The 12,281-nt window shown below is 33.0% G+C and overlaps 1 protein-coding gene across 1 annotated transcript; it reads right to left on the bottom strand.

Annotated features, from left to right (window-relative positions):
• Positions 1–295: 295 nt before the first annotated feature.
• On the bottom strand, positions 296–3,427 carry LOC129900999 (uncharacterized protein At1g03900-like). The gene is made up of 3 exons (XM_055976099.1): positions 2,834–3,427; positions 1,459–1,719; positions 296–722 (listed from the first exon to the last, which is right to left on the bottom strand). Exons 1-3 carry the CDS (start codon positions 3,323–3,325, stop codon positions 651–653), a joined length of 825 nt encoding a protein of 274 aa, XP_055832074.1. The 5' UTR covers positions 3,326–3,427; the 3' UTR covers positions 296–650.
• Positions 3,428–12,281: the final 8,854 nt, after the last annotated feature.

The raw sequence follows: 12,281 nt of genomic DNA, 5'->3' as shown, positions 1-12,281 counted from the left end.
ATTCGTAAAGCAGAAACATAAACGCGCTCCTATCAAAATAAAGACAACAATATTAAGTGCTACATGCATATGAAAAACATATATCATGCATTCATTGGTACTCTGTATGTATGTTGGCAAAAGACGATGAACACATTTCAATCAGATCATTTCGAGCAGACAAAGAGAGTGTTGCTTAGATGGTAAGCACCCCTAACCTCCCACCCTAAGATTGTGGGTTCAAAATTCAAATCATCAAGAGAACAAAAAAAGTTGGGAGCTCCTAGGAAGGGGTTAAAGAAAATCACTCCGCACATTTGTGTAAAATAAATGTTTATCTTTTATTAGATTTAGAGCAAAAGAGTACAATCCAGACATGTCAAGCAAGTATAAACACAATTTATCTTCAAAGAAATGGGGAAACAGTAACATAATCATTTTCTCTCATTCTTTTAAATTTGGGGAGCCTTGGCACAACCGCACATGACCAGGAGATCATGACTTTGAAGAAATGCAGGGTATATACCAAATGTGATCCGTCCTTTCTCCGAACTCTACGTATAGCAGGAGCTTATTGCACCAAGCTGCCCTTTTAATTTGGATATATAGTCTTCTATCCTAGTACAACGACAAGCATATATCTCAGCGATATTTAACACACGCTTAAAATATCAAAATGCTGCCCATCCAGCTGCTGTGGTCTTCTTACTCGAACCAGATCCAGTGGCTGAAGGAAGGCTCCTCTGTGGACATCAATAAGTAAATGTTGCCATTAAAATGTTGCTCACTTTAAGATCATAGGATTGCTCATGATGCAGTGGTAGTAAATACCTTCTCCGTTCACTTTTACTTTTCACATTTCACTTCTTGTGACAATGAGTAATTAAAAAGTGTGTATCACATATATCACCAAGGTACAAGATAAATCAAACATGACTAATGACCCATGCCAAAGCTACAATTTTCAAACCTATGTAACCTAATCATCAGCTAAGATGCATTGTCTTTCTTCTTTGAATAGATCAACTTGATTATGTCTATAGTTCAACATCTTCTCACAAAGACTAGCATCGTAAAACCACCTTCTATTTCAAGCCTTCCATATCCTAAGATTTGTCTTCAATATTTACAAAAGGATTGTTTACTTTAGTAGATAACAATAGTAAAATGACGTAGACAAAACACACTAGGTGATTTCTTCCCATTGCCGAAGCTTTGGAGGGCAGAGTTACCCGGTATTTGTGTTGGTAGAAGAATATGCGAGGTGGCCCAGACACCACTGTTATGAAAAGAAAAGAAGCAGTAGACAAACAATCCCAAAAGCCTCCCACATAATTTCATCGATCAAAAAAATATGAGCAATTATCCATTGATTGAGGGGGCATTAACAAAGGGTCTCTGGATTGACTTATGGTTTAGCAAATATGCAAAGAGCTACAATACTAGGAAGTATTATAAATGGCAAGAAACTGACAATACCTCAAGTTGAGAGAGATTGGAAAATGGATCACTGGATTGCCTTGAGCTTCCATTTGGCCCCTTGAGTGCAACACTAGCAGTGGTAGAAGTCTTCCGAGAAATAGCTGGATCATTCGGCGGAGGTGGGAGAGGAGACCTGATCTTGTTAGCTCCGCTAGGGGGTGGCGCAATGGCAATGGCCTTCGATTGAACAGCAGCAGAAAGCATGCCCGTTCCACTAGATGGTTTGTTCTTCACGTTTATCCTGATGGTTTCACCTTCCTAGGAACCAAACTACCGAAAGTTACTCATTTAGATGAATAACTGACTGCACTAAGGGACAAACCACTACAACTCAGGAATAGAATGAAACAATCACCAACTGGAAATCACTTTAAAATGGAACAAGAAACAATGATATGGACAACGCTCAATGAGCAAGATGATAAAAAACTGGAGGATTAAATTGCATACAGAGAAAACTAACTTATTGGAACAGATTTAGGTATACATTCACACAATATCATACTTAAGTACTGAATAAGATTGGTTAAGGATCCGAGCCCCCGAACTCAATTCGAGTAATATGATGCTCCCAAACTCTAGTCAAACTGCATTTTAATCTCTTGTGAACTCATTTACAAGTACACAATTGAAACATATTTCCAATTTGAAATGTAAAGTGCGCATGCTTTTCAAAAGACGGGGTAGTTCTAATCACCACCGACCCCTCCCAAAAAACATTTAGAAGAAAACAATTAATCAACTACATATCAATAAAACAATTAATCAACTACATATCAATCACAAATTAGATGGGGTTAGCTATCTGAATTTTCTGCATCTATTCCAGATTACTTTAATTTTAAAAGGGGGAATAGGTAGCTTCTTTTTTTTCCCGGAATTTACAGGGTTCGTATCCTCTTTTCAGTTTTGATGATCATTCACTCAGAATCATATATTTGTTCAACTTCAAATTAAGCTGCTTATCGTTAATCACAAATTTAGTAGTGTCAAACTGATATCTTACCACAAATTAAATCAAATTAAGCTTAACAAAATTTATCACAAATTCAGTCTTTGTAGAGGCCCTGTAGCCAAATGCACACTAAGGTTCTAAACTACTCAATTAAGGACGGATCTATGAGCTCATTATCGTGATCCTCTAATTCGAACTATATATCAAAAGTTATATATAGACATTAAATATCCAAAAAGACAATATGTTCAGCTATGTTGCTCCGATTCTCCAGAAATGTCACCTGCAACAGTTAATGATCCTCCAAATATGCACTAATTTCGAAGGATCCGAAAAGCATCCAATCAACATAGATCTGCAGTACTACTGCTCATCATTGAGTACAATAACTACATTATCAATCAAAATCAAAAATACCTTTAATCGATGATTAATAGCAGGATGAATATCAATATGACCATCACTACTCGCTTCAGCTTCATCACCATCCTTCTCAATATCTCTCTTCACATACTTCTCATAATCTGATAACGCTACATTGAAATCAAACGCTTCATTCCTTTCGCTAAACCCTAAACCTATAAACGCATGTTTACCTCTACCATCTTCAATCTTCAACACAAAGTACCTCGACGAATCAAGCACCGATTCCACTGAGCTTTCCCTCTGTCCCGGCGGCACGAAACAAGCTGCGAACAACTCGCCGGAATTCGGATCTTCTAATCGTATCTCACACCGATCCTTACATGATACGACCCGCAGCCGACCCGACCAGATCTTGTCGGTTTGGAGCCACTCGCCGCATTTGTAGCCGCCGGAAGTTGGACGGGGAGGGATTTTGAAGACGTTTACCTCACGCACTACTAAGAGCGTGTGCTCGAAGGATTCTTCATCTTCTTCAAACGACATCGTTTTGGGTGAGCAATTTGAAGTGAAGAAAAAAGAGATGAGAAAAGATATATATAGAAAAAATAAATATGGTGGGAAAATGGTTGAAGTGGAAAATGAGAGAAGTGGATTATAAGCATGTTAAGATATTGAGATTTCAACTTATTTTAATAAAAAAGGTGGCACAATATTTTTGAATTTATGGTATGTTTGGTATGAATACAATTTTCTTATTTTTGTTGGATGATCAAAAATATTTTTTACAAAAAATAATAATTTATAAGTGATATATCAAATTTATTCTCATTTTATGGGTTGGTAAGAAGTTAATCTTGTTCCATAAAATGAAAGTGGACATGAGAGTGCTTGATTAGAATAACAATCAACAAAGATTGTAATTATATAGACAACTACTCCATTTCTTCTCCTAATGACTTTAAGGCAAATTGTACGACGACTGAAAAGAAGGCCGTCATCACCTTCTCTGATGTTAATGAAAACAATTTGAGTATTTCTATTAACCGTCTTTTGTAGATAGAATTTTCAATGAGTGAAAACAAGTAAAAAAAAAATTAAAAAAAGGTGCTTGTTGAGTTAGGTCGACTTTCGAGCCAAACCCCCTTGTATAGATTAGGTGCTTGAGCGCATCTTTCTCATAATGATGAAAATATAGTTTATTTGATAATTGGTTACAAAATAAGTAAATCCTGTATTAATAATAATAAAATGGCTGGAAAATTATAGCTCATTGTGTCCTCCTACCATGCCTTATTTGGACAGTAACATTATTCACTGTGTTTAAAGTAACATTTTATTCATACTCGATATTTATATTAGATGATATTAATTCATATTAAGTTTTTATTATAATAGGTATAATATATAAATATATCTTTTAACTTGACCCAACTTACATTTATATTCTCTAATTTTGAGTGTGCAATTCTGAAATAATATGTGTGTTACATAATATAATACAAATTATTTTTAGGGCACGTTTGACCATGCGATATGAAATCATGAGATGAAGTTGAAGTTTTGTTTGAACATGCCATTTAGATTTTTTATGTTGTATGTTTTTTCATAAACATAAAAAACCCATAAATTATAAAACTATCAAAATTGTCCAATTGTTTATGCAATCTTAGTAAATAAGCAAAAGTTTATAAAATCGCATTATACATTATTATTACAAAGGTATTCTAAAAAATACAACATTTATTGATTAAACCTTAATTAATTTAATAAAAAAATAAAATTGAACATAAGTTGTAGTGTTAAGTTGTTAGTAACTAAGGAAATAACTTTTGCAATTAATGCCTGTTGACACCCAATTTTGACCCTTCACAAACGAAATTAATTTTTATATAGTAATTTTTTCTTATAAATCTAACCATTTTTTTTTACTCCACTCTTAACCAAATTTCAAATCATTTTTTTTAAACTCAAAATTTGGGCCTAAATTCATCCTAATCCAATATTGTCATCCACTCTCTACAAGTCCAATAACAACAACAACCTACAATATTCTAACACCTATTCACCTAAAGCCCAATCCTTATAATAGTTTTGGCCCAACACCAACTTACTACAATACATATATTATACATATATTATACTTATACAATATTATACAATACATATATTATACTTATACAATACTAACCCACCCCTTTTACTTTTTCCTTTTCCACCTCCCAATCCCACCTAAATCATCTTTTCTTAAAATCCCAAACATCATCATTCTCCTATCTTCATCTTTTTCCTTTTCCTTTTTTTCTTTTTCCTTTTTCACCCCACCAAAACCATCATTATTCAAAACTTCATTATTACTCTCACCAACCCCATTCTTTTTAAAAGACTTCTTCATCTTCTTCATAAGAAAAAAAAAAAAGATGAACAAAAAAGAGGGAGACACCATTTTTTCACCAAGAACACACACACAAAAAAAAATAATCAAGAACACACACAAAAAAAAAGGAGAGAAAGGAAGAAGAACAAAAGGGAGAATTAATCTACAATCATCAATATTCATCAATATACAAGAAGAAAAAGAAAAAAAAAAGAAAGCAAGAACATAATACTACGAAAAAGAAAATCATAAAAAAAAAAAAGTTTAGTCTTGTATTTTTCATTTTTTTTAGTTCTTTCTCTCATTTCTTGATAGGTTAAAGGAGTTCATCGCCCTCAAATTCGTCGTCTCAAGCGCTGCCCGAAAATAGGTAAGAATCTTTTCTCGATTTTATTTACTTAATTAATAATTATTTCATGTCTTCTATGTAGTTGATTTATAATTATTTTTTTTAGTTAGCATGTGTTAGAATCAATTAGATTAATGATAAAAAATGAAACTTTTTTTTTTTGTCTTGCTTAAAGTGTAGAGACATCTTATAAAAAAAAAAGAAAAATCTCAATTTCGTTCATGACTTTTTTAGTAGTTTTGTTTGACCATATAGATTCTCATATTTTTAATTTTTTCTTTATCATGATTTAAATAATAAATATATACTTAAGTTATCATTGAGTTAGAATTTTCATTTTTTCATGGCTTAATTGATGTAAATCTTGCTTTAAAATTTGAGTTAGTTTACTATATAGGTTAATTTCATGTTCTTTAGTTATTTAAATATATATATTTTCTACATGTATGCATGTTGTTAGTCACTATATTGATGTAAATCTTGCTTTAAAATTTGAGTTAGTTTAATGTATAGGTTGATTTCATGTTCTTTAGTTATTTGAATATATTTCTCTCTCTATATATATATATATTATTGTTATTTTCTACATGTATGCATGTTGTTAGTCACTATATTGATGTAAATCTTACTTTAAAATTTGAGTTAGTTTAATGTATAGGTTGATTTCATGTTCTTTAGTTATTTGAATATATATATTATTTTCTACATGTATGCATGTTGTTAGTCACTATGTTACTTTATATGCACTTCTAGTTGCATTCTCCAAATTGACATAGAAAGATAATCTTCAATTTATTGTCTTAAAATATTATGTTATATTTGTTTGTTCAATTTAAAATGAGTAGTAGCTTATATGATTTTATTTTGGTGCATGTGACACCATCCGAGTCCATTTTTGGACTAAATCCTCGCATATCATTGAGTTTTGAGTCAACTTCACCCTTGTTTGAATTTTGAAAGCTGATACGCAGATGTAAAGGAGGTTTACTATAGGTTCCGGAGGAAGAAAATAGACTGATATACAATCTATATACAGGAGATACAGAAAAAGGGTGACTGTATATATTGATATATATTTATATATAATCATGATATACAGAAACGAAATGGGCCAAAGGTCCAAAATACAGGTGGCCCAATATCTTAGTCCAGGTGTACAGAAACTAAGTATTGGGCCGGATTTTGTTTTGTTTATATTGTTATTCTATTTATTTGGGTTGTAATAATTTAATTTATTTATGGTTGTGTATACTTGCTTTAGATGTTAATTTTTAGTTTGGTTTGACTTAATCGAACTCCCCTTAAAAGAGAAACCATTTTTCTGTTAATTTGCTCTAAAAATGACTTTGTTCAAGTATTTTTCTTTTAGTTAGATATTTAAAAAAAATAGAATTTTCTTTCAAATTATCTTAAAGTTTTTTTTTTATATATAAGTTGATGTTCTTTCAAATCAATTGAGTTTAAAGTGTCTTTCGGTAAAAGAAAAAATATTCTAAATAGCTCAAATAATTTTTCTTATGTAATCAAAGTCTTAATCATCTTTAATTTTGCTAAAATATATTAGATCTACCACTTCTCTTTAAATATATTTAAAATCCATTTACTCAGTCATTTAATAGAATATATTTTCTTAATAAATTATCTCAAATATCTCAAGTTGATTTACTATTCAAATAAATATATTTATCTTTACTACTTACAAGTAATTTTTTAAAGTTAGTCAAATACTTTTCAAATCGTCGGATAACCGCACGTTAGCGGCCATTTTGAGTGCTCACACCTTCTCAAAGTGGAAATAAGAACCTCGTACCCTTTTCTCTGAATTTTTAAGACTTAAATCTGTTAGGGTCTTTTAAATTAAGTTTTCTTAATTTCTTTAAAAAATTAAGTGGCGACTCCTTTTTTTTTCTAAAATTGATTTTTTCTCTAAAAAGTTGAAATTAATTTTAAACCGTCTTTTTTCGATATAACAGAAATGGCGACTCCGCTGGGGAATAATTAGGTTCTAACCATTAGATTTGATTGTTTATTTGACTAACTATTTGGGTTTGTAATAATTAGTAATTCTTGTTTTCCTTATTTGTGCAATTATGTGTTTAATTTATATATTAAATTGTTATTTGCATTTCATAGCATTTTTCCTATTTAATGTATAGTATATTAAAGAACGATTTTGCGGTACCGCAGTCGGGCTTTTTATACTTAACCCTTTTCGGAACGATCGACAATTTATTGATACGTCATGCGTCCAATAGTTGTCGTAAGTTCCAGCCTGAGTTGTCCGCTTGGGTTACCAGTCTTGTAAAAGCCACTCTTAGTCAACCTAGCGTAGAGCAAAGCCAAATCCCTAATTTAGTGCATTGGCCTAAGATGACCCAATACCCAAGGCGTATTGGGCCCATTAGAAAGACCACCTTGAGTTCAAAACGGCCCTCGGCCTAAATGGACAATCATACCTATATGTTTAAATTTGAAGGTTTTATACGCGGTTTGGCAAACCATTGTCCCTCGGGGTTGGGAGTTTTTTTTGTAGCTTAGTCTAGTCAAAGAAGGACCTTCAGTGAATGACACTTCATCCAAAAGGCGTTGACGTTCAGAGATGTCAAGAAATCAAGAAAGAAGGATTTTCCACGAAGGCTTAGTTGGGATTGTACCCCTGCGTGGGACTGATTATTTATATTCCTTTTTTCTATTTATGTATCCCCATTCAAATTATTCATAATATTTGTATAAATATAAGTTTTGGGGCAATGGAATGTTTCAAATGACGTAATACATCCTTCAAATCGTTAGGCCTACCTTTGGCACAAAAAGGTCACATATCTATTTAGGATGCGCAATAATTGTTTGTGTGTTATATGCTATAACTGTTTTGTGAATATGTTGCTTTATTTGGAGACATGCTAGTCTACTCTTTTAGATTTTTTTAGAGCCTTATAGGCATAAATATCGAGTCATTATCGATAGTGCGTCCAAATATTCAATGAGTCTTTAATTTCCTAACAAAATTCGAACTTTACACTCAAATCATAAACTTTGCTTTCTCATATCCACAAAAAAAAAATCAAGTGGTCGAACTACGTAGGACCTGAATTCTCCTTTGTGAGATACGTAGGCAGTCTTTCAAGGCTCGGTCCCTGTTTTTGAAGTTTTCAGTTTTCCTTATTCTTTCAAAGAAATTGAGAACTTTTTCTGCATCTAAGAAAAACAAGGGTACAAAAGTTGAAACGCAAAAAAAAAAAATCTGTGATTCACAAGTCAACTTTTCTCACACATTTATCATAAAATTAATTTTTGTCCGTTTACTCTTTCTTCACCCATAGATTAGTTTGTCTTAAAACAAAGCAACATTTATGTGTTTAGAATTATGTGATATTTTGCATTAATTATTACAAGCACAGACTAATACTTTGGCTTTTGAGTTATTTTTCTTTTTCAGGGAAAGACTAATTTATGTCGAAAAACAAACTTGCTTACTTCTCAAAGATCGAGGGTTCAACAAAGTTGTTTCTTTCTTTGTAGGGGCTGTTATCAAAGGACATCATGCGATAAATGAAAGGATCTCAATTTGGAGGTCAATTCCCTCTCCCTAACTAAGAAGTTTTCTTTGTACACAGAAGAGACGACATTATTTCAAGAGAGGGGATCACGGGACAAAGAGTTCATGGGAAATAACGATGACATTAAATTTCACAAGACACCAATACACAGCCTGAAAGATAAATCGGGGGAGTCTTTGACTATGAAATCTTACTCCTATATCTTGTTACTTATTTTTTTTTATATAGAATGGCCCCGCTTTCACACTTTTCTCATATCTTTGCAGGAAAACTGTCCCCGACAATAGTCGGGGATGGTTATAACAACGTATGATTCTTTGAATAGTTGGAAGAATTCAAATCATAAGAGACAATCCTCAAGAAAAACACAACAACAATAACCAGAGCTCAAGAAATTGGATTTATTGGAGAAGTATCAATTTGAGGAAGAAAGATATAGGGTGATAAACATCCAACGTCTATATTAGATGAAGAATTAAAGAGATACATATTCCAAGAGTCTCCTAAAAAAATGATATAAAAATTCAAGATAAACAAGAAATAGATACTGAGTATGACAGCATAAAATACTGAAAGCAGAGAGCTAAATATTGGGACAAATTATTGGAAACAAGTGTTCAACAGGATGCAAATACTAATTGAGAAATTATAGGAAAGCATAGAAAACATTGAAAGACAATCCTCTCTAGTAGAAGAATTATCCCAGATTCTGAAAAGAGCAGATAATTTCGTACAATTTGTCCTCCAAAATGCACCTGTTATTATCCGTCACCAGGACAATGAGTTATGTTATCTACAATTGTTTGTCAAGTCTGCATGAAGAGGACATCATCAATAAATAAATGTAAAGATTTTACTAGTACTGATGTAAAGGAATCTCGAGACTTCAAATGAGAGGTTTTGGAAAGGGGAATATCGGCAAAGAAGGGATTATTTGGGTCAAAGAATTTTCTAATATATGTTGAACCTGTGTTCAGTAAGGCAGGAGAGACAATTGTTGTAAATTACATAGAAATGGAGATAACTGATCAGATAAGGAAAAGAGAAAAAAAAATGGCAAAATTGCAAGAAGAGATAGTTGTACATAAAGCCAAGGAGACTGAACTTAACAGAGAAAACTATGCGAGAGAAACAAATGCTTGCAACCATGTCTCATTAGATTAGATCCTTTTGTCAGGAGTGGTCAATATGATCGAGATTTTTTCTACCATAAAATTAGATAAGGAACTTCGTCAGCTTGTGAATGTAATATTGTCTTCAGGAGATTTGGTTCTTCAACTAATAAATGACATCATTGACCTTTCCAAAGTCGAATCAGGAGTAATGAAGTTGGAAGCCACAACATTCCGACCAAGAGAGGTTATAAAGCACGCTGCAGCATCTCCACAGAAAATATTAATATTGGAAGACCACACCAAGTTTGTCTAAAGCTCTGAATTATTTTATATATCATATCTGCAAGAACTACGCACACCTGATTCTCATCTCGATGAGATACGTAGGCAGCCCTTCTTGGGTTCGGTATTTCTTTTTTCAAAAAAAAAATGATTAAAAAAATAGAAAATAAATAAAATAAAAAATTGTGTACATATGTTAAGTGTCATATCTTCTTGATTGGAACGAATACAGTTAGGAGCATGCGAAATATTTGGTATGATGAAAATGATTGGCTTTGTGGTAAACCATAGCTTCTGTTGGTATCTTTCATTCGTACTTTTGTGATGCTTGAAAATTCTCTTGCGGGCATTCAAGGTAAGAATATAACCAACCTCATGGCTTCATGTGCATTGTGTGGTGAGCTTTAGATTAAAATTCAATTGCATCGCACTGTTGATCTAGAACTTGGCCTGATATGTTTGTTGAGGCGAAATCCTGAGTTATGTTTGGTTTGAGAAAGGATTGTAGGCCTTTTTTTACCCGATTGTGCCTTTCAGAGCCTACCAAATAACATTAATCCCTAGTTTTCCCACCTTTAGCCTAAAACCTTTTCTTTGGACAACCACATCTTAGCCCTTTCCCTTCTGAGTGCTTACATGCACTATCCCTCTCTTGGCCCAACCTCCTTGAGCGCACCAAAGACGCGCAAATTATAGAAGAAGATCCAACTTCGAAATTGCCAAAGGCAAAAGACGTAAAATCTCCAAAGTCAAGAAAGCAAAGACGACTTTCTCATAAAAAAAAAAAGAACCTCCTACAAGGTCGATGTAAGACAAAAAGGAAACTACTCCAACAAAAAAGGAGAAACCTCAAAAAGGAACGAAAAGAGAAAAGCTCTAACAACTAAGGACTCAAAGAAGTCAAGACAAAAGAAAGAGGTGAAAAGAGGAAAAACTCTATCAAATAAAGACTCGAAGAAGTTGAGACAAAAGAAAGAGGATTAGACGTCAAAAGGCGTATCGATCATCAAAAGCACAAATTCAATGTGATGCTCAAGGAGAGATTAAGTCACTTTTATCCCAAATTAATATCCCACCCGTTCCCTTAGCCTACATTACAAACCAATAAACAAGCCCTATATGATCTCATTCCAAATATTCTCACATTAGTGGAGACTTACATGCAGGCCAAGCATATGGTATCACAGTTGCATGCGTTGAACTTTCTTGAGAGTGTGAGTGCACTTTGTAAAATGTTCTCAAAATCAAACACTTCATATATGTGCGAAATAGAACTTTCTTTATTGTGAGGGCACTTGAAACATGATGATTGGTATAATTCTAAACCTTTGTTGGAAGCAGGATGAAAAAAATCTTGTCGACACTTAAGTATGTTTGAGGTACTACTTGAAGCTATAAGAATTACCTTGAAGTCAATCTCAGTTATGAGAAAGGAAATGAGAAATATTTCTATGCATTCCTAACTGTTGATACCAATTGTAGTCAAAATTTGACTATCTCTTTACATTCACTAAAAAAAAAAAAAAAAAAAAAAAAAAAAAACTCTTGCATTTGTCCTTTGAAAGTGGGTAATCCCATTGATGTGAGATGCCTATTTTACTTCATTGGATCGTCCATATCAAACTGGTGGAATAGCTCGTGTTTTAAGCTGGAAATGTTGTAAGTAATACAGTTTTCCATGTCATTATGCTCATATTACACATGTGTCTACTGATTATCTTGTCTCAGATTTTGCAGCATTCATCATCCAGAGAATTGGAACTACATTTGACCTGATTCCTGCACCAACAGGATATGTAGGCGCCACAATGGCTCGGTC

This window comes from Solanum dulcamara, chromosome 8 (genome assembly GCF_947179165.1).
Source record: "Solanum dulcamara chromosome 8, daSolDulc1.2, whole genome shotgun sequence".
Taxonomy (NCBI): Eukaryota; Viridiplantae; Streptophyta; class Magnoliopsida; order Solanales; family Solanaceae; genus Solanum; species Solanum dulcamara.
The sequence above is the reverse complement of the archived record's forward strand: the minus strand, read 5'-3'. Positions and strand labels throughout refer to the sequence as shown.

Bases quoted from the DNA above. Each gene is read 5' to 3' on its own strand.
- LOC129900999 (XM_055976099.1), bottom strand. From the start codon at position 3,325: ATGTCGTTTGAAGAAGATGAAGAATCCTTCGAGCACACGCTCTTAGTA. The intron at 1,720-2,833 runs GTATTTTTGATT...TTTGGTTCCTAG, and splicing joins CTATTAATCATCGATTAAAG to GAAGGTGAAACCATCAGGAT. The intron at 723-1,458 runs GTATTGTCAGTT...TGATGTCCACAG, and splicing joins CCAATCTCTCTCAACTTGAG to AGGAGCCTTCCTTCAGCCAC.